Genomic DNA, 25,216 nt, shown 5'->3' with positions numbered 1-25,216 from the left:
ACGTGAGCGGTCTGCATTTATCACCCCATTTGGGCTGTTTGAGTTTTTGGTCATGCCCTTTTGGAATGAAAAATGCCCCTGCGTCCTTCCAGCGCCTGGTCAATGACCTGTAGGGACATGCAGTTGCCTACCTGGATGACATTTTGGTGTTCAGACAGACCCTGGAGGAGCACCTGATCTATCTGAATAGTGTTTTAGGCCGAATTACTGAGGGAGGTCTGACTACCAAGGCAGAGAAGTGCCAGCATGACATGCGTGAAGTGCAGTACTTGGGGCATCGTGTAGGGAAAGGTACCCTCCGCCCAGAGCCAGGCAAGGTAGAGGCTATCACTGCATGGCCGACTCCTACCACGAAAAGGCAGGTCATGTCTTTCTTAGGTACAGCTGAGTATTATCGAAAGTTTGTGCAGGTGGTTAATTGGACAGAGGAATGTGAAAATGCATTTACAGCTCTGAAATCTGCTCTGGCCCAGTCCCCTGTGCTACAGGCCTCAGATTTCAATAGGAGGTTTATAGAACAGACTGACGCGTCTAACTATGGACTAGGAGCTGTCCTTAGCCAGGTGACAGCGCAGGGGAAGGAGCACCCTAATATTTTCCTAAGTAGAAAACTACTTCCCCGAGGGGTGGCTTATGCTACCATTGAACGAGAGTGCCGCCTAGCCTGCGTATGGGCAATGCAAAAGCTACAACCCTATCTGTATGGACGGGATTTTACCATTATTACAGACCATTATCCTCTAAGTTAGCTAAATAGAGTTTCTGGGGATAATGGTAAGCTTTTAAGATGGAGTTTAATTTTGCAGCAATATAACTTCACTATTCAGCACCGGAAGGGAGCAGAACATGGAAACACAGATGGCCTCTCCCGTCAAGGGGCAAAAGTGGTGAATGTTCAGGAAAGAGTGGCAGGTCACAGTTCTCCGTGCCCTAGGTTTAAGGGAGAGGCGTGACGATTATGTAGTATATCTAATGACTGATTGTTATTTTCTGTTGAATTCATGTATGATAATATATATTGTATGTAACCTTGTAATGTAATCTCAACTAGCTTTGCTAGATGATGAGTCTGAACCTATGCAAGTGTCAATAATCTTTTGAAATTAGCCAGAAAGAGATAGATAAGCATCTCTGAGGAGTTTTTTTGGTATGCAGAGGATGTGGGTCTGACCAGCCAAGCCGAACGAGCAGAGGTGAGAACTCAGGTCCTATGAACATTCCAGATATCAGGACATCCCTAGGTCACTCGAAAGCCCTGTGACATTGGGAGATCAATCTGTCCTTATTGACAGCTAAACTCCAAAGGTGGGGGTGAGAGCTATGTGGAAAAAGGTTTAAAATCTGCTGCTTTAGATATCACAGTGTGCATTTTCATGAGGGTGTCTATCAAGACTGAAATGTCTCATATTTCTCAATTGTGTTCCCTCACACACACACACCAAGTCTTAACTAGTAAGTAGTGACTCTGGTTTTAGTTCCTATTTTATTTTCTGAAACTTATTTGTGCAGCCTAATGTATGTCTTGTTATAAACTTTTTTGTAACTAGGCCTTGGAAACATTTTTCAGATTAAATACATTTAATCTAGTGTGCTCTCCGTGATTCTTTGTGAACTTACAAAGCCCAGGGAGGCTCATGCTACATGTGACTTAAGTGTGAAACATTAATAAGTGGTTTTGGTGAACGTAAGGACACTATAATAAATCCTTTGTGGTGGCAGAACAGGTGTATATATTGCTAATTGACTAAGGTGATACCAGTCATGGCCAGCTGTTCAGTTTGCTGTGGGACAGGCTGGGAGTTCGTGACAGGGGCATGTGAATGTTAATTTCTGATGCCAGTACCAGTCCCATATGGTGTGGTGTCCGCTCCTCACTCATTTGGTAATTAGGTGCTTCTAGCTGTAAAGCAATAGCAGGTGTCTATTGCATTAATGCGTACAGCATATATCTGCAATTTTAATTAGAAATCTTTATCAGTGTAGTGTTATAAAAAAAACAATGTTTTATTTATATCTGTATTGCTTATGTCTGCCTCCTTAATTATAGCTATGTGTCACTTTATTGTACACTCAATACACATTAATAAAAAGGCAAAATATGTGTATTATATTTGTCTGCCTGCATAATTTTATACATTTTTGTATATAACACGTTACTATTGAACATGCTCTGCCCCTTATTTAAATTTCTTGGAGATATCATTACATGGACCTCATAAGTCGTTTCAGTGTGTACAAAATTCTAATCTTTGCTCATGACAATATGGATGTGAATAGTCGTTGGCGGACGGTAGGTCTTTCGTTAATCGTCTAAACGTGACAAGTATGTATGCATTAATCGTCCGAGCGATCGGACCTTCGGTCGCAGGTAAAGTCATTGTAGATAACACGTCGGTCGGAAAATTCTTCAGTGTGTACCTAGCCTTAGGCACAATTGTATTAAGAATTGTAACCTGTAATTTATGTTGATATCAATTGTAAATGTATCACTGTATGAGGAATGTCACAGGTAATAAGAGTAAACTTTGGTCAGTAGACACTTGTGAATAGACAAAATATATTGCAATAGATTAATAGGTAATAGGTTATTGTCCTCAGTTAACCCCAGGGTGTAAGCAAGTCTGCACCTCAAGTCATATGTTAATTAGGCTATTGTGAGCAATCTCTGATTCTATTGTCTAGGACAAGGTGCAAATCAAATAACCGTACTTGTCCCTGTGATATGTGAATGTTATTTAAAAATACTATGTTATTATTTAACTGTTTAACATATGTTATATTTTCTCTATATTTAAGTGATGTCATGTATTTGCTGGGGGGAGGTGAGTTAAGCACAAAAAAGGAAGAATTTAAGTTATGTTTGGTTAGTAAGTAAATCTAGAGAGCTTAAGTGAAGAACATCTGATGCAAGTGAGGGAGACGCTGGTCAGCATAGTTCAAGAGACTTGTGTGTTACGAGTACAAAGCAGGAATCTAAGTTCCATTAATACAGAGTGCCTTTTGTGACAGTGCTGTGTGTGAGCCGATATCGTACTAAGAGATGCTACCAAGGTCCTTACCATCAAAATAAAGTACATATTCGATATTAATAAAATGATGTTGATCCTGCACCTGGTATGGGTCAGAGTGATCTAAAGGTCCCTGTATCCTCCCAGGGTTAAGCCAAATATACATATCCCCAGGGGACAACAAGGGGACATCTATACCTGATCTATCAGTTCCATCAGTAACATCCTGCCAATAGCTTTGTCCCATAGTAGATGCCAAAATAATCCCATGCCATTTCTTTATTTTGGGCAAATATATGCAAGTTAAGGGGTATACACTCTTTGTAAAATATACATGTGAACGTGCTGGAATTTAACATAAATAGTAACCCGCCCCCCGTCCCTGGCATATCTCATCATATAATCCCAGTCTTCATCTAGTAAGAGACCAACATCTCACTTCTGTCTAAGTAAATCAGGACCAGCAGTGACATTGAGGCAGCATGTGTGCATATACAATTATAGATTAATATTTCTGGTCCCATTTAAAATACATCTGTTTTTACCAACTCAACACACACAGGTGTCTAAAAAACCAAACATAGAGTTGTTTAGTTTATTACAGGTACAGAACAGGTTATCCGGTGCCCTGCTATCCAGAACGCTCAAAAGTAGAGGCAGCAACAACAATCTGCCAAGTATATAATACGGTTATATCCAACACACAGAGCAGAACGAGCTGTGTCATATCCAAGTACAATGAAAATAAATAACTGTGCAAGGATGATATATAAGCTTTGGTGAAACACAGAGAAGGAAACACACACACAAATTAAATCTGTTTGTATGTGAAAACCCCCTTTTAAGGAAATGTGTCATAATTATAGCTATATTGATTCTCAATGTCAGCAAAACATATCTATATAATTTCTGTGATCTTAATAGTAGTAAAAGTGGTGAGATTTGCTTTGATTTGCAAATCATGATGTCTGAGGGGCAGAGATATGATCTGTAGTAAGTCTAGCAAGAATGAAACAAGGGTTAGTGAAGGGGGGCGGGGGTCCTGGTTGCCTATTGAGTGTGTGATCTTACTTCTTCTTGTATTGGAGGAACACTTGATACAGGTTGTGGTTGTTCTTGGGTAACATGCAAGTCTTCATTTCTGCCACAAGGTTTTCATGAAGTGCTCTCAGTTCCTGAAATAAAGAGGACATAGAGCTAATTTACATTTACAAAAACATAGGTAATGAGGTAGTATATAATATATAGCTTGCATATATTATAGAAATAATTTACATGTACATATATACCAACACCTCAATAAACAATCTATATAACAGAGTGCGTATAAAAAACATGGTTAAATATGTTGAGGGACGCTGACATGACATTATGTTTTCTCACTATTTAAGTGTCACCCTTTTCTTTCTTTTCAATGACAATTACAAAAAGTGTACAGAGAATTCATACACACAAAGGGTGTTATTTTAGATGCATAAGGAGTCTGATTCATAGGAAAATAAGAGTTCTGCGATACGGTCAGTTTACATTGGTGATTGTTTCTGCAGGTGCACTGTGCAAACAATGCTATTATGTGGAGTAATCTGAGCGTAATCCACATAGAGTCCAGACTGCAGTAAGATCATGTCGTAATCTGGTGAACTGGGTGAAATCAACGAGAAACTCAATGTGAACTCACGCTGCTTGCACAGAAAATCATTCTCAGGAAAACTGTAGCTGCAACATGCCATTATTTTCTATGGCACAAAACATGGTTTGCAGATGAGAAGGGGCGCGGTGATGTTGGGAAACAATGCATTTAAATAACAAAACAGTGCAGGGACTTGTCTGTGTGAATAGGAAAGAATAATGATCCTTTATATTGTAGACTTGTAGTTGATACAAAGTCACTTGCCAAATAGACTATTTTATCACAACAAATCTGCACACCAGGCCCTAAAGATGGACAATTTGGAAAAAATATTTGTGTCCAAGAGAGGATTACTGTCCGTCTGAAACTAGGGATAGATAACAGCTCCCTATACAATGCACTTTTTAACATTTACTGTCTAGTATACATCTCACCTTATCCTACCTACTTCTGGAAGAGGTGATAGCCATTTTGGTTGCTACAAGGCAAGATGGTAAATTTGCCCGGATCTCAGAGATGCTAGGTCTCACACAGTGTACTACCTCTAATTCCCTGATGGCAGCCTCTTCTGCTAGGTTACATGCTGGGCAGAGTTCTGCATACACTGTCATACTGACCAATGACAAACATTCCAACATACCAAGAACAGTCAAGACAAACGATTGCCCAATCTCTCAATCTGTCCAACCATGCCCAGATTTTACTGGGGCCGTGCAACAAATTCAACACAATTGTTATTTTAGGGGTAATATTCCTGTTAGTGCATAACTGTACTACTAGGGTAAAATAGGACACTACTTCTAAAACTCTGGTACACAGGACATAGCCTAAACCATCCTTACTATAATATTCTTCTTATGAAAAGTAGAATGTGGTTTAAGAAAAAGACAAAAAATTTCCCCAAAGTCTAGTTAGCAGGTATCCCCATAAATAGGCCTCATTGAGGGTAGGCTGCAATTTTGCGTCCCCTTATGTAGGAGTATAATTACGACTTCAAAAATGGGGCCCAATGTGTATATCTTAAGATATGTGCAACTTGAAAATCTGTGCAAGTATGTGCCTTCATTAAGATACACTTAGGGGCCGATTCAATTCGGCCACGTTATTCTAGGAATAACGCAGCGCTAATAGTATTACCGTTACTAATGTCATTTTATTCTGGATTTTTGCTTGCGGTCCCAAGCAAAAATCTGCGTTAAAATTACTGCACTAACCGTAATACTGCACAATATTACCGTAGTAATGGTAGTAGTGCACAGGCCGCGTTATTCCTAGAATAACATAGCCGAATTGAATTGGCCCTTTTGAGCGTATCTTGATGCAGCTGGAGTAAAGATATGGCAGTCATCATCATTCACATGATCATGACTGCTGTTTCAGAAAATAGAATGAATAAATAAATAACTAGGACCAGTTCTATAGCCTGGGCTCAGAGACAGATTAAGAGAGGGCCCCGGGAGCATGTACCCCAGCCCACCTCTCTCTGGTGGCCCCCGAATCACCTTCTCCCATTTTGGGTACGGTATTTCTGTAGGCTGGAACGTGTGTGTGGAGATCCATGGTGCAGCCTCTATCGTTTGGATGTGGGTCTCTGCCCTCACCTCTGTTTCAACACTTCTTGTCGGCTTCCTCCATTGGCCGAGTCCAGCAGATTGCAATGGGAGTACTTTACTTATGGAGGTACTCAGAAGAAATCTGTGACCTGTCAACTACCTGTTGTCATATATAGACACCAGGTAGCTGACAGGACATAGGTCAGTTGGTTCACTATTCTTCTTCTATTTTGTCAGGATAGCAGAAAATATGAACCATTTTTCCAGACAATACAAACTTGCAACCCTAGCACTGTCTAACACAGCACCACTGTCTAGTCACCGGCTAACCAATGAGGCATGATGAGCTCCGCCCCCAACAAAAGCACACACTTAAATACTTAACTTCCACCCAAGGCGGTCTCCCCACACTGCAGCCTGTCACACAACCTCTGGTCACACTGGGATTGCTGTTACATACATACACATATAGCAACACAGTGTGCCCAGAATTGGATTAAGACTTTCTATCCCTTGTCTGCTTAACCCGCTCTGGGACAACCTACATCACATCAGTGCAGAGTAAATTTCTGAGTAAATTAAGTTGTTGGGCACTCTTGTTTTTTTCCCCTCGGGCAGATGATCACTCTCATAAATGCAAAGGACACCTGCACATGTGTTAACGCAATCCTTGGTTACAATAGAAATGAAGAGGCGTTGAGATGGAGAAGAATAGCCTTTATAAGACAAGAGAAGTAAACATGTAGTCACCAATATGTTCATGAAGATATCATTCATTTCTTTTTTGCGAAGGAACATCTGAAGGGGCTTCATAAAGTACTGAAAAAAAGTAAATGTTTATTTCAATTTCATAAAATATTTCAATAATATAAAACACAATAAAATACATTTCAATATCTAGACATTAAATGTATTTCAGAACTTCGTTCTCTGGTGTGTGTGTGTTACCTGACAGATGGTTCCCAGTGTTTCCGTATATTTCTCCTCTGTCTGGTACAGTTCCTGGAGGCAGCACCTCTTCATATCATCCATAGTCATCTTCTGTGGGATCAGAGAAAAGAAAGCGTAGATATTCCTTTACACAACGAGCCTTGTCATCATTATTCCCCTAGGACTTTAGCCCCTTGGGTATTTGTCACCTGCAGCTGTTAGCCATGTTGACTTGCATAACCCCAATATTAAATCCTGTGCCTCCATAGTTCTATATAATTGGTCTCATAATTTACCCCATCTTTAGCTGGTGCAGGTTGCACTTCACTCTTCATAAGCACTTCATATATTTCATTGCCTTCCTCTTCATCCATATCAACACAATCATAGAGTTCTTCATCTTCCTCTCCTGTGTCACTATGGTAGAAGATATTATGTGAAAATAAGAAGTTACTCTGTGAATGGTGCCAATGACTGCAACTATAATGTTGTATATGATTAGGACAATGATATCAGAAAATGGGAACAGAGTTTGTGTATGATTCAAACAGCAGCTCTATAGAGAAGATTGTCACAATAAATAAAGTTTGGAGGCCGTGTCTGGTTAGGCCGATGTGCAGACCCGAATTTGTGGAAGGGTCACACAGGTCCAGGCAACAGCGGTACAAGGGCAGCACTCTACTTCTTTTACAAATTACTGTTATTATGTTCTTAACTTGTACATAAATAATCAAATAGGTACAGGAGGGCATACCGATAGTGGTTTCCCCCCGACAGCTTGCAAAACAGATTTCACATAAACGCGGTGCATGAAGAATATTAAGATAAATAAAGCTCCAGGTCCAGATGGCATACACCCAAGGGTTCTTATGGAGCTAAACTCAGAAATAGCTAGACCGCTATTCTTAATATTCATGGATTTAATCTCACCAGGCTAAGTACCAAGGGATTGGCGAATAGCAGATGTGGTGCCATTGTTTAAAAAGGGGACGAGATCACAACCAGGGAATTATAGACCTGTAAGCCTGACATCAATAGTGGGGAAACTACTGGAAGGTATAGTAAGGGATAGTATTCAGGATTACTTGGTGCGCAATAAGATTATTAGTGGTAATCAGCATGGATTTGTGAGGGATAGGTCATGTCAAACTAATCAAATTAGTTTCTATGAGGAAGTTAGTGGGAACTTAGACCAGGTCAGCACAGTAGATGTGGTCTACTTAGATCTTGCAAAAGCCTTTGACACAGTGCCACACAAGAGATTGGTTTACAAAATAAGGGTCTAGGAAACAACATTTGTACTTGGATAAATAACTGGTTAGAGAATAGGGAAAGGAGATTTGTGATAAATGGAACATTTTCTAATTGGCCAAAAGTTTTAAGTGGAGTACCTCAAGGTTCCGTGCTGGGGCCACTCCTTTTTAATATATTTATTAATGACCTTGGTGATGGTTTAGAGAGTAAAGCTTCATCATCATCACCATTTATTTATATGCTTCTATTTTTGCAGATGACACTAAACTCGGAAATAAAATCAGAGCAAGATGTAGCTTCTCTACAGAGGGACTTAAATAAACAGGAGGATTGGGGTGGCCAAATGGAATATGAGGTTTAACATAGATAAATGTAGATTTATGCATTTAGGGATTAAAAACAAGAACGCAATATATAAATTAAATGGAATTAATTTAGAAGACTCTATAATGGAAAAGGATTTGGGAGTGCTCGTAGACAGTAGACTTAGCAATAGTGCTCAATGTCAAGCAGCAGCTGCAAGGGCAAATAAAGTATTGGCATGCATAATAAGAGGTATAGATGCAAGGGAAGACAGTGTAATTTTGCCACTGTATAAATCGTTGGTAAGACCTCATCTTGAATATGCAGTACAGTTCTGGGCACCGCTCCATAAAACAGATAATTTGGAACTAGAAAGGGTTCAGAGAAGGGTAACAAAATTGATAAAAGGTATGGAGTCATTAAGTTATGAGGAAAGGTTAGCCAGCTTAGGCATGTTTAATTTATAAAAGAGGCGTCTAAGAGGAGATATGATTGCTATGTACAAATACATTAAGGGTCAATACAGAGAACTTTCATGGGAACTTTTTACCACAAGGACTATGCACAGGACACGTGGTCACCCCCTAAGGTTAGAGGAGAAGAAATTTCACAACCAGCAAAGGAAGGGGTTCTTTACAGTAAGGGCAGTCAAGATATGGAATTCTCTGCCAGGGAAGGTTGTGATGGCAGATTGAATAGATATGTTTAAGAAAGGGTTAGACAATTTTTTGGCGGAAAACTGTATCCAGGGATACGACCGTTACTTAAAATGAAGGATAGTACTGGATATAGGGTAAAAATAGGACTGCAATATTGGGTGTGGGGGGATTTTCACAATTGAAACAGATTGGCGGTTGCTAACTCTGGATCAATTTAAAAAAAAAGTGAGGGATCACAGGAGATCCAAAATAGGTTGAACTTGATGGACTGGTGTCTTTTTTCAACCTCCTCAACTATGTTACATGTTATAAACATTAAAAATATTAACAGTGGGCTTAATTTTGGATAATTTCTTTCCATGTGTTTTTTTTATAATTTAATAAAAATAAATGGAATTGGGTTGGGAAGCATGGAGAACTAAGGCACTTGGGAAGACGGGTAAAGGAAGTCATAAAAAAGTGACCTTGGGTAGAAAAAAATTCAGGCTTGACGATTTGCTACGGCAGGACACCACTTGCACACAGTTGGGAGCTGTCCATTTGTACAGAAGTCATACAGATCACTCCAGACTGTGCCCACATTACTCAAACGTTAATTCCAGTGGCCAGCTGTCCAACAGTCTGTACAATTCTCCCCGAGCTCTCCTCACACTCTACGCAATTAGGGCTTTTCGGGGGATTAGGGGAGGATCTATGAACTGTAAGCTCTCACGAGCAGAGACCTCTCTGTTCTCTCATCTCTGCACATTCCCCATCAATTTCATATATCCTTGTGTTCTGTTTCTATCTATGATTTGATTCTTGTAAGATTTGTTTTGCAGATTGTCCGGTGCTGCAGAGTTTATTTTGCCTTATAAATAAACAATGATAATGATGAAGTGTATGAGTAGATAATAATTGTGATCAGGGGCAGGTCTGTAGGTGACTGACTGAATAAGAAAAACGCTGTACATTTAAGGAGGCGCCGGTTGAAAATAAAAAACATTGTATTTGGCGCTACACCCTGTGCCTCCTTAAATGAACAGCGTAATAGCCATAAAGACAGTGTTGCTCTGTATACTTAAGTCATTCTGGCCTGACGGCCTCTTCATGCGCCATGTGAAGTCTATTTTGCAAGCTGTCTGGGAAAATCGGTATGCCCTCCATCGCTGTTCTTATGGAGGCCTAATTGCTGTCGGGGTTTAGGACCTTAGTACCTAACCTGAGGGTGGTGTCTGCATTTGGGGCACAGAATAGGTTCAAGGAGTGTGGGAGAGTTGTAAGTGATTTGGGCCTATATTTGTGTGCTTCCACCTTATTTCTACACATCTTTTTTTAAGTTTCAGATTATCTGGAACAAAACAACACATTCAAAAATTGTATTTTACAATTTAATTACTGCTGGGAAATATTAGAATAATGACAGTGTGACTGGATCACTTATAAATAACTTATGGTATAAATTTATTCAAAGGAAATAGCACAGGGCGCTTATTTATATAATTGCCAATCCACTTATTTTTGATATTGTGTATATTTTGATATAGGAAATCTTTATTTCTGAGACCAGGGAAGAAACTCGTTTGTTTTAGCATTGCTAGAGGAAATGCATTATTTCTGATGTATATATCTGATACAATAAGCCTTTGTTTAGAGAGTCTTTTGTATATCTTAGTGTAAGGAAATGCCTTGTTTGAGGTTTGCAACTTTTCTTGGAGAATTCTATTCTTTGGAGGAAATGTGCATTCTGCAACTGTTGGAAGAAAGCACCAATGCTAATCTCATGTTGATTAGACCTTTTGATGTGAGTGTCCAATACCCCTTGAGGGAAAAGAAAGGGGTAATTAGACTTGCCGTCAAATATCCACTGTGTCCAAGATAAGATGCCGGAAGTCAGAGCAAGGTTTTAGGATATCACAGATAACCGTAAATATTGTTAGCTTTGCATTGCATGTAAATCCATGTTTGGGTAAACAAGTTGCATCCTGATTCTAAAAATAGCATGTGAGGCTGTGTCTAAAACTGTATAAACAGAGAGCCCTTGTAAACTGAAATGTATCATTCTGATGTTCCATCTGACCTGACCATTGATACCTTTAATCAGTGGAACTGTCCTTGTCAGGACACTTGAGCGAAATAAACATCATTCTCTGCTTCAACACCCTGCTTGACAACTTCTTCAACATTGCTGTAATCCTGTGACCTACAGATTAGATCATAAATCTTATCTGTTTCTGAGGCTTGGACCCAGCTCTCCAGTACCACTATTCTGCCACTACCCAGCAGATCTGACCAGTGTGATAGGCCAGGGGGGATCCATCCACAGCACCCTGATCCATAGTAAGCGGTCAGGGGTACCAGCCCAAGTGTACCAGCACTGGAGTACACTAGCAGCGACAGTTACCCAGAAGGAACGTGGTTCTGGATGCCATAAAGGAGTCCAGTGGTGGCAGTAGGCTCCTCCTACTGTGGGCAGGAGGGCAATAATGAAAGGGGACGGAGGCAAAGTAAGCCCAGCCGGTTCCCAGCAACAACAGACAGGGTGGCATAGGCAGTCCATCCTGTCATAGGCAGTAAGTGGAATCTGAGCGAACATAGACAATATTTTCGGGTGCTGAAAAGAGAAAAAAAAACTTTACTTCTTTAACTTATTAAATCGACCAATAGTATGTATGTAAGCCAGGTTATATGCTCTGTGCCATGCACTGCTGTTCTTCAGGGATTCACAGTTTAATGTTGAAAATGTATTACTTTCATCATCCAGCTATAGGCACAAATTTATCACAGGACAAAATGCCCTATTGTTTTTTCTTTTTGTTTTGCTCTAAACATAAACAGGTTACTGCTGGCAATAGCCCTGTTGGCAGCATGATTCTCTAGCTTTGCATGGGGAAGCCTATTTAACAACTATTGTGGTGGTACTTCTACTGCAGCAATACCTGTTCTGCTATTGCCATTACAGGATCACAGATTTAAGGGGCATCAATTTTCCTTCTTGCCCCAGGTGCTAAAAATTTCTAGTTACGCTCTTTAAATAGACTCCATATTCTGCCTGTTTGTGATCACTTGGATTATTCCTATGTCCATATTAGATTACACCGGTGATTAGGCAGGCAAACCTAATGCAGCTTTCAGATTTCTTGGCTATTTACAGTTGAGCCCGGTTTGCTTTTGTTTAAGCTACACTAGTGGCATGTTTGTGGTATGCCAGCTTCTTTAGCAGAATTACTGTTACAATGGGATTAGAGTGCTTTTTACTTACTCAATCTGATCAGAGAGACCACTGTAGATGTCATCGTCTGTTTCTAAATCCTCAGTAGGGAATGGCCTTAGAAAAAAATTAAACACAGATTGTCATACACTTACATAATTACCATTGTTAACGTGTACTAACTCCAATACAAATAGCAAGAAGCAAAACTCATCATACTTACAAGAGTCCTTTATTTTGAGCAATAGGAGTCCAGGATAACAAGGACAGTGTGTTGATTACCTGAAATGGAAGTAACAGAATAATGAATTCAGTGGATATTCCACTTGCAAATATGATTGTGACAGGCATGAAATTCGTTAAGTTGTAGCTAAAACACAATTTAATTCACTGTAAATGTAACCAGGCTGGCTTATACTAAGCAGCCAAGACCTGAGCTTGCTATGAAAACGCAGGGTGAAGCAGTGGTCAGCCATACCAGAGAGTCTGTGAGGAGAAGAGAGAGAGGCAGAAAGGAAAAAGCTGACAGGAAGAGGTGCTGGGTGTGTGTGAAGTGTGTCACAGCAACAGGAGGAGGAGTGAAGTGTATAGAGGAACAGAGGGATACCCAAGCTATGCAAAGAGAAGCTGGGTGTAGATTTGCACAGAGAGGTCTTGTAGTTGGATCACTGCAGAAGATCCACTATCAAGTCGCCTAAGCAGCCTGAGGGAGATTACACAGCAAAGCGAGCCTATGTCTGAGGGACAGCTAGCAAGATCAGGCTTGTAGTTAGTCCATGACCCAACAGTGGCCAAGACCCTCATCTTCAAAGGAGAGAGATAAGTAACAAAAACACACCAAACACTGTGACATTGTTAATGCTGCACGTATATCAGAGACGGTGTTACCTGTCAGAGATATAATGAAAGTTGCCAACGTTTCAACAAGTGCACCAACGTTAACCTTACAAACTATTTAATATTGGCAGGATTGTATTTATTGTTGATTTATTTTCACACTGTGTGTTGGTGCGTTGTGGTCGGGTACAAAGGGCTTCCCGAGTCAACCCCTGGTGGATTCAGTCACAGTCTGCATCCCACTATACTGTGCAGAAGACTCAGGTGGAGGCACTGAAGCTAGAGAGAACATTTCCCCACCCATTTTGGTGTGCTAGGGAAACGGGTGCTACATAAAATTAGACTGAGTCAAAAACAAAGCTCTGATATTTACAAATTTGTATTGCTAGTAACACTTTTGATTGGCCCCTGTTGATGGCATACTAGCGCAACAAAACAAACTCTTTTTAACCATCAGGAGCACAGTGGCTGCCCTCATGCCACAGTCAATAGCTATTGTTTTAAATGATCCTTATTGCCTTCTGCCTTACAGTGAAGCACCTAAAAACAGTTGGCATGTTGTTGTAAAGAACGGGGTAAACATATGACCAGTTCTAAAGTTGACATATTTAGGATGATATGAGTGAGTACTATGCCAGATTACCGTAGCTCTGTGCAGAGAGTGGGCACATGCAGATTTGCATGATTCCACCACTTATGCCAGCCTGCACCTGGAGAGGTGGGACGGTTCGCTCTAATGTAGGCTGAGTACAGTAAGGGCGACTTTTTTCAATTGCACAATTATACCTATGTGCTTGAGAAGGCGGCATTTTTTGCAGGCGGTCAGGGGTGGGTGAAAACAGTGAATAATGATGATCGTGAACTTCTTGTGATTGCTGTTTGTTCTTTATGTCCGTGCAGTCTAATTTTCAAACTTCTTGTTGTCCTGCCCATAGTGTTTGTTACAGGGACATTGTAGAGGATATATAGCTTCAACAGTCTCAAGTTATTTTTTTCCCTAATGGGAAATTACCTTACATTGTGGTTGGATATGATTTCTGTAACTGATTTGGTGGTACTCATTCCTAGATATTTGCAGGCTTTCCATCTGTTGCAGAAATAGCATCCCCCTTTATTGTCATCTAGCCAAGGGGATTTTTTCTTTTATTGGAGGAGCATTTCTTACTAGGCTATTCTTAAGGGTCTGAGCCTTTTTGAAAATGATTTTTGGTCTTTCTGAGATGAAGTCTCTGAGTTTCTCATCCTTGCACAAGATGGCCCAATAATTCTATACAATTTTATTTACTGCCTCTGATTGGTCGCTGAACTGTGCGATTAATCTTACCTGACTGTTTCCCATGGTCTCATTCTTGAATGTCTTTTTTGGGAACAAGCATGAAATTTCTGTCTATGTTTCTTGCTTCTCTGAAAGTTTTGTTGCATGAAATTTCAGTATCGTATTCTTTTTAGATAAATTTGGTGTACATACTTTCTGCTTGTTTGTCAAACTCTGACATTCCAGAGCAATTTCTGTGGATCCTTTTGAACTGCCTACTTGGGACGCTTTGTAGCCAGTTTCTGTGATGGTTGCTTGTGGCCAAAATGTGGTTGTTGCAGTCCACTTTTTTTCATAAAGGTCCTGGCTTCTAGATTACAATCTTCTCCGTAAATTTCTAAATCCAGCAATTCCACGCTCTTGGTGGGTTGTGGCTGTGCATTTGAGGTTGAGATTATTATCATTGATATAAGTTCCCTTTCAAAATACAGATGATGTCATCAATGTATCTCTGCCATTCTAAGATGTGTTCTGAGTTAAGGTTATATGGACTTGTTCTACCAGCGTACCACAAACAGGTTTGCGCAACTCAGTGTGAATTTCATTCCTATAACAGTCCCGCAAACCTGTCTGGAACACACTACACTGCATTTTTATATAACCGGTGCTTATAAGTTTATATACCAAGCCATCAAACTTCCAACATGTTTGTCTATCATTTTACTCCAGTCCGTAAGAGTGCCCACATTATTAAATACCAGCCTTACCCATCTTCCATTTTGACCACCACGGTCTCCTCCTAACAGTAATCTTACTTTCATGGTGGTGTGGTTCAAGTGTGGTAATTGTCCCAGTGGACTGACTGGTGCAGGGTCTCAGAAAAGTAATGCAGAGTCCTCCTGATACTTGCAATCCTACTGAGGTAACATTGTGAGCAGCACTAGAGCTAGCAATGAGGCGCTTCACTCCTCAGTGCCAACTGTTCTGATGCCAATACTCTTGACGTTTCCCCCTCTGAGGGACAGAGCTTGGTGCAGGGCCTCGGACAATGGAATTCAGAGTGATTGCAGGGATTTCTGTGCTCTAAAATTACCTATGTAGTGTATGAAGCCCTGGCCATCTTTCAGAAAACATACTGGTAGGTTAATTGGCTGCTAACAAAATTGACCCTAGTCTGTCTGTGTGTGTGTTAGGGAATGTAGACTGTAAGCTCCAATGGGGCAGGAACTGATGTGAGTGAGTTCTCTGTACAGCGCTGCGGAATTAGTGGCGCTATATAAATAAATGTTGATGATGATGACGATCCTTGTCATGTAAAAATAATTGTAGCCTGGGGAGACTTGTACCATTGCCTCTTTGAAGTAAATGTAATTAGAGGCAGTTTGCTTAATTCTCATGGTTGTCAAATTATATTAGGCTCTTCTACTAGTGTGTTCTCTGTTCAGAAGTGATGCTGTAAGCTGGAGTTTCCCAGCAGTTGCTGAAAGAGTACGACTGTAACAGGAAGTGAGTGAAACCCACACGGGAACTGAAACAACAGCTTTTGCCTCTTTGTGTTCAGGCAGCATATTAAACATACAGTATGTGTAATTACTCGTGGTCATTTCATGCACTGAGAAAATAAATGTGCTAATGTATCATTATGTCTAGAACTTGTTACTGTGTACAAACATTACAGAGTCGTATACATAAAATGTTTATTATTGCGATTAGTGTTTAGTATTTAAAGTGTGCTCTTGTATTCTCATCCTGAGTTTTGTAATGTCATTTACAGAGGTAAAGCAGCCTTCCATACTTTCAACAAATTTGGGTGTGTATCCTCTCTTGGTATGCAAACTGAACCCCACCCCCCCTTTTAGCAGTTTGAAGGTTGTGACTTCCGTCACTTTATTCCAGCACTCCACCTACTTATTTATAAGTGTAAGTACAGTAACTTTCAGCTAGGTTAGTGATAGGAAACTTGATATACTACAGGGGACACATGAGTGGCCCTCTAACCTTCAGTAGGACCATTACCCTTAATCTCAGCAGTAAGTTTAATCAAAAGAATAGGCACCTATCTGTAATGACATATCAGCAGGTACTTTTGAACAATTGTTACATGCTGTAAAATCAATCTGACATTAGAGCAGGAAGGAGCTGGGAGCCACAGGTGACATTTCAGAGGGCTGCATGCAGCCCGAGTCATTGAGCTAGGTTCCACCAGCGTTATCTATTACCTGTAGACAGATGCAACAGAGAGCTACGTATATCATTATTGTAGGTCACTCTACTTCGAAAGATTCACAGTTTGAGTAAATTGTGCACTAAGAACTTCATGTTTATTTAGATACTATCTTACATAGCAATATTACAGAGACTAAAGCAACATTTCATTTTTTGTTTCCTATTGTGATAACTATGTATTTAATGCCTAAAATGTGCTCCTCCATTCATATCCTGTATTTTGTAAACTCATAGCTGCAATGCACCTTTCCATATATTTTCCAAATTTGAATGTGATGACTAAATCCCTCCATGTTTTCTGATTAATTAACCTATATTTAACAATTTAGCAAATTTGGATGGGAAATTAAAAAGATTTGTAAACATCTACTGATCCCATGTAATTTTCTCCAGGTGGATTATTAAAGAATATCAGTTGTACCCACTAGAGGTTGCTTATGTTAGTTTATTTTGAGATATGTGTTCTTGTGTTTTTAAAGGTCAATTGACCTTAGAGAAAATCAAGTAACATGTTCTCAGCCTAATCCTATTGTAAGTTCTAAGCTTTACCCAAGCTCTATATTTTTACCCAAGTCACAAGCCTACCTACAACAAACATTAGCTAACCCTTGTTATGTTTTGGGGCTCGAACACACAGGCACTGAAAAAAGCTTAGCAGAAAAACTACCCATACACATTGAGATTGCTGCAGCGGATTGAGGCTCACGCAGGTACCAATTGTTTGCCAATTTGATCTAAACTGGCCCAGCTCTCTAAAATATACTGGTAGGTTAACTGGCTTCTGACAAAATTAAAGTGTGCCCATGTGGTAGGGAATATAGATTGTAAGTTCCACTGGTGCAGGAGCTGATGTGAATAATACCCAATTCATACTGCACCAAAAACCCAGGTTTTTGCAGAGGCACACTGAAAAACCCGGGTCTTGGTGCAGTATGAATAGTCCAGCCACAAAATCCCGGGTCTAAAATCCCGGGACTTAGACCCGGGATTTTGCGAGGGGTAATTCCCGGGTTGGACCCCGCTCGTCTGCAGTATGAATGGTGCAACCCGTGTAATTCCCGGGTCTCACCATTCATACTGTAAAAAAAATAAAAATGGCAAAGTGTAAAAAAAATTATTTTAATTAATAAAAAATACATAACAAATGTTTACTTAACTTATTTTCAGCCAGCGGTGTCTCTGGTGCGTTGCCGGCTGTCAGGGGGACCTCTGGGTACTAAAATGACGTCATTTCTAATGGACTAGAAATGACGTCATTTTAGTACCCAGAGGTCCCCCTGACAGCCGGCAACGCACCGGAGACACCGCTGGCTGAAAATAAGTTAAATAAACATTTGTTATGTATTTTTTTTTAATTCAAATCTTCCTTTACACTTTTTTTTTTCTAAAACCCAGGTCGGGCAGGTGCCCTGTGCCCCGGCAATATCCCGGGTTAACAACACGGGATATTGCCGGGGCGGCAGTATGAAAGTGGTATTATTAGTCTCTGTAAAGCAATGCATAAAATAGTGGTGCTATATAAGTAACAGTTAATAATAAGCTCTAAACCTCTCTCTAAAAGAGCTCATACGTCGCCTAACAAAATATAAACATCCAACAAACACTTTGCAGAGCATCATTAATACAAGTTTAAAATGTTGGGTTGAAATGTTGTATGTACCTTGTGGAAATAAAGTAAAGTATACTCTTGTTTTGAAAAATTGGCTGAAATATCTCTCTCAGTGTGGCTGAAGATATAGGGCTATAAGTGGAATTTAGCCCAGGGCAAACCAACTGGTTATGCGCTGGCAAAACATGCTGGGACTTGTAGTTTCACACATCCGGAGAGCCTCAGCTTGGTCAGGCCTACACTATTGTCTTTAAGCAGTACTGTTTGCAGACATAGGACACAATGTTGGCCAGTCAGTTACATGAAGCATCTCAAAAAGAATAAGGGCCATGGATTATGTTTTTAGTATGTAAAGTTTTTAAGTACAAATAGATTGTATAGGTCTAAGTTTGTCAAATTGTTAGCAAAACTCCAAAGATTTATTAGGGAATGATATGTATGTAAAGGGATGAATTCTGGGTTAGGGGTATATGAGAGCAATACAAACAGCGATAGAGAGGTAGTAGACAAGCGTGTTCCTTTAGTGAGAAAGACTGAAGCAGCTGTCTTAGGCAGCAGACTCTGAGAGGTAGTGAACTGTAGATAAGGAAATGATTTAAAATTAGTGGTTACTAAGTAGAAGCTAATTATGATGAAACATGGTTTTGCTATGCTTTTAGCTAGTGTTGTTGTTAAGTGTCTATGTGTTTGAGCTCTAAACCATAATGAAGGCCATTCCTGTTTCAGAATATTTATTTTCACTCCTAGTTGTAACATACTTGCAGTGTTCATGTAAAAAAATGCATTCAAACTCCTAATTACCTGAGCCCAAGTTATTTCAGATGAAAAATAAGATGGACAAGCAAAATCACACTTATACTGAAAAGATACAGAGTGGAAGTTACGGGTCATTCATTATAATGCATACCTTTCCGAAATCTCTGACATCAAACAGGTCAAAAGCCTCAAACAGGTCAGCTCTGCGCATCCCAAACTTTTCACTGCAGGTGGAAAGAAATGTTCGGATATTCTTCAAGCAAAGGAACTGAAAGAGGAGACCAAAGTCAATAAAAGTAATGTCCCACAGTAGTAAGCAGATGAATAAGCTTTTTAAGCATTACATTATATTTTATTGGACCAGCTCTAGCATTAAACAGTAGTATTTGAACAAGACACTTCCTGTAAGGCACCTCTGGTCAAATGTTATGTTTCACTGAATCTCTACCTGTTCAGAAGTTAACACGTGCTCAACAGGATACAAACATTACATAGTTCTGCTAATTTTAATGCCCAATTACTATTTAGTGAATTTAGTGAATGTGGCATGTGTAAGGAAAGACCAACGTCAGTCAGAACATAGTAACATCTTCTCTGGGAGAAGTTCCAGCTTGTAAACGTTTCTCATAGCTAACTAAGTTGTTCTAGTTTTGCTTTAGGATTTCAATTGTACTCTTCTTACAGATCTCTTGTAGCTCAGAAATAAGCCAAAAAGATGTATGCAGCATCCATTCTCCTATATTTTAAAATTAATTTCAGTTTATGCCTCTCCCTCTCACAACTTTTCACCCCCAAAGATCTTGCACCCTAGGCTGCAGCTTATTTTATAATCAGGCACAGGAACTGAACCTTTTTTATCCTTCGTTCCTTCACCGACTCTGGGACATTCGCTTCCATGATTTTTTTGATAGTTGAAAAGTATTCGTATATCAACTGGAAGAGTACCCAAACATTTGCACATGTTGCATTCACCGTTTTATTTTATTTTTCCAATCTATTAAATTGAGTAAACAAATAGCAATTGTGCCTTAAAATTAGAAAAAAAAAATGTATCAAATTTAAATTCGTATCCCTGAACCTCAGTACATTAAAAGAATTTTATAATATAAGGGCCTATTTATTGAATTTACACCTATTACAGTGATAAGCGCTATTTCGTTATTGTCACTTATTGTGGAGATAAAAAATTACTTATTGCTGTCATTTAACAACATATTAGTTCCATAGCAGTTGAGCGATACTTAGCTACAATGGCAAAAGCTATGTATCAACCTGGGTCCCTGTTCTGGTCTTTTGAGCATGTGCAATGGCCTGGGGCATGCGTGGAACTTACACAGAGAAAGGAAACGTGGACTCTCAAAGCCAATTTGAAGCTCCAGTCTCACTGGTATTAAAAATAAATAAATTAAATCTTTCCGTTTTGCACAGCAATACCCCTATTCATTTTAATCAGATCCCTACTGATTTTTGTAAAAAATTTAAACTATACATTATTTTTTTCAGACCTGTCTTCCTGTTAATACAAACCTGAGGTGGCACAAACCCCCATATTATAAACGTCCTTTGCGACACTTGACAAATAGGCTCTCCCATGCAAAAGTATGGGTTTGTAGACACCGAAGACGCCTAAACCTTAATGCTGGCAGTAACCCCCACCAATATTATAGGGTGAGGCACAAAAACAAACAAACAATACACCGGTCAAAAATACACATCTTTGCCAGCAATATGTCTTTTCACCCATAGATAAATCAGCCCTATAATGCTTTATAAATCAGAAATAGAAATAGGAATGCCTATTTGACACCAAACATGGAGGGCTACAAGATCTATTCAATACATTTTGATTAATAATGCTATAAAACTATATCAAAAGTGACTGTGCTCTTATCCTTCAATAATTTATACTTTATGTGATTACGTAAATACTTGAAGGAAATTACATTTTTTACTGTCCAGTTTTCATTTATTTGCTATTTTGCCTAGTAGCAAGAAAAACAGGTAAATTTAACTTTATAAAAACAAAATGAAAAAGCATGAATCAATTTTAAATTCTGTGTGTAGGGAATTAACACACCAGTGATGACTCTATTTTTGACTCTACATTTACCAACAATCTCTAATTGAACAAACGTTCAGACATTTTAAAGCCTGAATTAACAAAAAGGTTTTTCGGGCCTATTTTGTCAAGTTTTAAACAATGCAGAAATGGCTTTTCCCGCATGCGACAAGCGTCGATAAGGGATTATAATATATACGTGCCGATTTTGCAGTGGCTCATAAATAGATCACTATGTATCTTGATAAGGGGGTTAACTGTCTTTTAGTGTAGTCCAGGCCTGGCCAATCTGTGGCTCTCCAGGTGTTTTGCAAAACTACACACCCTAGCATACTTTGCTAGTATATAGCTAGCCTGTAGTTGACAGGGCATGCTGGGACTTGTAGTTTCACAACACCTGGCGAGCCACAGGTTGGCCAGGCCTGGTGTAGTCATTTTATAAGGCCATCTTAAAGAAACATTGTCACATTCAGACAAAATGGAGACTATATTAGGCTACATACACACTAGCATTAAAATTGTGCTATTATGATGAGTTTCTAATGCAAGTTATGTGCATGTAAATGTATGTGAAAATAATAATAATTGTACCAAATGAGGCAGGACATGTTTGGATTTTGCATAAGGCAACTCGTCACGGATTGCATTAGTTTGGCCCCGTCCACCACAGCAAAATGACGCAATTGCATCATGGGTTGGGGCCAAATGGCAATTCGCAACGCTCCTCCTCACTTGCACATCACATCTCACCCATGATCTCCTGGTGGGGATGAAAATAAAGCATACTTGCCAACTCTCCCGGAATGTCCGGGAGACTCCCGCATTTTGTGAGAGTCTCCCGGACTCCCGGGCGAGTGTGGCAATCTCCCGAATTCTGCCCACTTCACTAGGAAGTGCCCCACTTCCTAGTGAAGTGGGCAGAATTAGATCCCAAACGCCGCGATTCCCGGTGAATCGCGGCGTTTGGCCCCGCCCCCGCTGTCAAATGACGCAATTTGCGTCATGACGTCACAGGGGGCGGGGCCGAAATGACGCGATTTCGGCCACCCCGCCCCTTCACGCCCCCCTCCACTGGCTGGCTCCCGGAAGGGAGCTGAAGAAAGTAGGTAAGTATGAAATAAAGTCGACAAGTATGATTTAAATCATCTCGTGCGCCACTATGTTCTTTGTTTTGTTTTTTAACTTGTCATATTCTGTTTCTGTGAGTCTGACACACATTACAGTACATTCCCATTGAGATAAATACAATAAACACAATGAGATGCAGTTAAGAAGCATTTACAGATGCATATCCACATGTGTTGTTCATAAACAAAAAAGTTTTTCACAGACGCATGTTTAAGAAAGTCACATTGAACAATGAACACACGTGTAATAGCATACAACCACATATAAAAAGCATGGTAAACACATACTTAAATGTAATGCAGTTTTACCATGCAATAAAAAAAAATAAGATAGTGTAATTGCTAAGATAATCATAGCATTAAGTAGATTCATTTGGCTTCAACTGACAAAACAAGGGCAAATCTAATCATTTGGTTGACTACTTTGGGCACAAATGTGTGGCCATATTGGTCGCATCTAGTTTCTCATCGGTCTGGCCAATCAACAAGTTGAGGCGCAATTTGTGTAACCAAATAACATCCATAGGTAGCGATCATGGGAATCTCCTTGCTGCATTGTTTAGCATTTCCCAGCAAAACTAGTATTTTTTAGAGCTAAGAAATGTCATAATATATGGGCAATTTGGTTAAACCAATGTACAAAACTATACCACAAATAGGCAGCTTTAGACTTTCCACATTAACATCACAGGTTGTTAGTTATATTACAGTCACCTATAGTTTTCTGCCACTGCCACATCCTTCCATGATGCCAAAATATGTTGAAGCATAATGAAAAGTTAAATAGTGATTTTTACATTTGTTTAATTTCAACAAATATACAGTATATAGCTTTATAGTCTAAATAACTCACCCAAAGAAAGGGAAATTGGAAACCTGGCACTTTCGTGCTGGTAGTCTAAGAATTGCCATATCTGAATATGCCAGGAGACTTGTTGCTTTCTAAGGGTCATGTGCTAGATTGTATTTTGCTAGGCTACAGTGAATAGAATATGATAAAAAGAACCATTTTGTACACTACATGCTCCAGCCACACTGATCAAGTTATCTTACCTCATGGTTTTGAGCACATAAATAGGAGAGCATTGCTACAAAGTGAATTCAGAAAAAAAAAAAGAAAAAAAAAAGAACAAAAGGCCATTTTTTTTGCATCAGTCTTAAATTAGACCTGTTACCAGTTCCAACCCTGTTTATCTAAAATTCAACCTTGGCATTTGCCTAAGGCCTCTAACTGGCAGTAGTATCCAGAGGCATGATATATAACTGGAAATAGTTTGGTTGCTGTGTGCCTTCTGGTTACACTGAAAAATATGCAGACCAGCCCTACTAAAAAAATATGTGGAGAGTAAAGTCTGTCATGAACCATACGATCAGGGTCATTCTGATCAGGAGGTGAGATTAGTTTTTCGCTTTCCTTTTCATGTCACCACATCGGAACTCTAACCTCCTTAGTGCCTCTTTATACCAGGATGGGGACCATGGTGAATCAAAAGCTAAACCATCTGCAGTGGCTGACGAGCGTACCCATGCAGTGTCGGACTGGCCCGCCGGGGGACCGGTCTATCCCCCGGTAGGCCCCAACCCTGATCGCTCCCCCTTCGTTGGTGGGGGAGCGAGTAACTGAAGAAAAAAAAAACAAAAAAAAACTTGCGTGTCTGCGGCGCTGGCTCCGTGCGCACTGAATGCCGGGCGTGACGTCATCACGCCCGACATTCAGTGAGGAGCGCCGCAGACAGAAGACAGAAGACAGAAGAGAATAAAGAATCAGATAGAAAAGGTAAGTGAGGGAATGGAAGAAAGAAGAGAGCATGAAGGCAGAGCGTGAAGGCAGAGCGTGAAGGGAGAGCGTGAAGGGAGAGCATGAAGGGGGAGCATGATGGCAGAGCATGAAGGGGGAGCATGATGGCAGAGCATGAAGGGGGAGCATGAAGGGGGAGCATGATGGCAGAGCATGAAGGGGGAGCATGATGGCAGAGCATGAAGGGGGAGCATGAAGGCAGAGCATGAAGGGGGAGCATGAAGGCAGAGTGGAGGGGGAGCATGATGGCAGAGTATGAAGGCAGAATGAAGGGGGAGCATGAAGGCAGAGCATGAAGACAGAGTGGAGGGGTAGCATGAAGGGGGAGCATGAAGGGGGAGCATGAAGGGGGAGCATGAAGGCAGAGTATGATGGCAGAGTGGAGGGGGAGCATGAAGGCAGAGCATGAAGGCAGAGTGGAGGGGGAGCATGATGGCAGAGCATGAAGGGGGAGCATGATGTGAGAGCATGATGGCAGAGTGAAGGGGGAGCATGATGGCAGAGTGGAGGGGGAGCATGATGGCAGAGCATGAAGGGGGAGCATGATGGGAGAGCATGAAGGCAGAGTGAAGGGGGAGCATGATGGCAGAGTGGAGGGGGAGCGTGAAGGGGGAGCATGAAGGGGGAGCATGATGGCAGAGTGAAGGGGGAGCATGATGGCAGAGTGGAGGGGGAGCATGATGGCAGAGTGGAGGGGGAGCATGATGGCAGAGTGGAGGGGGAGCATGATGGCAGAGTGGAGGGGGAGCATGAAGGCAGAGTGGAGGGGGAGCATGAAGGCAGAGTGGAGGGGGAGCATGAAGGCAGAGTGGAGGGGGAGCATGAAGGCAGAGTGGAGGGGGAGCATGAAGGCAGAGTGGAGGGGGAGCATGAAGGCAGAGTGAAGGGGGAGCATGATGGCAGAGTTAAGGGGGGCCAGGAGAAGGGGGAAACAAAAGCAGCATGACACAGGGTGATGAAGGGGGGGCAAAAACAGCATGGAGGGCGCAGTCTGATCATAAGGAGGCCCAGCATGGTGATTA

General features: G+C 40.6%; 1 protein-coding gene across 2 annotated transcripts in view; it reads right to left on the bottom strand.

Annotated features, from left to right (window-relative positions):
• VAV1 (vav guanine nucleotide exchange factor 1) overlaps positions 1-25,216 on the bottom strand; it is a 93,478-nt gene that overhangs the window by 49,924 nt on the left and 18,338 nt on the right. The window contains exons 1-8 of one of the 2 annotated variants that reach the window (XM_075195256.1): positions 23,921-24,013; positions 19,362-19,478; positions 12,751-12,809; positions 12,579-12,644; positions 7,418-7,538; positions 7,140-7,232; positions 6,942-7,010; positions 4,080-4,183 (exon numbers count right to left, since the gene is read on the bottom strand). In XM_075195256.1, coding sequence (XP_075051357.1) covers positions 4,080-4,183; positions 6,942-7,010; positions 7,140-7,232; positions 7,418-7,538; positions 12,579-12,644; positions 12,751-12,809; positions 19,362-19,421 — 572 coding nt within the window. In that variant the 5' untranslated portion in view covers positions 19,422-19,478; positions 23,921-24,013. Of the gene's footprint in view, positions 1-4,079; positions 4,184-6,941; positions 7,011-7,139; positions 7,233-7,417; positions 7,539-12,578; positions 12,645-12,750; positions 12,810-19,361; positions 19,479-23,920; positions 24,014-25,216 lie in introns of those variants that run through there. The other variant, XM_075195255.1, reaches the window with a different exon arrangement.

The sequence above is a fragment of the Mixophyes fleayi genome, chromosome 2 (assembly GCF_038048845.1).
Source record: "Mixophyes fleayi isolate aMixFle1 chromosome 2, aMixFle1.hap1, whole genome shotgun sequence".
Taxonomy (NCBI): domain Eukaryota; kingdom Metazoa; phylum Chordata; class Amphibia; order Anura; family Limnodynastidae; genus Mixophyes; species Mixophyes fleayi.
Note: the sequence above shows the minus strand (reverse complement) of the source record. Positions and strands in the feature narration are given on the sequence as shown.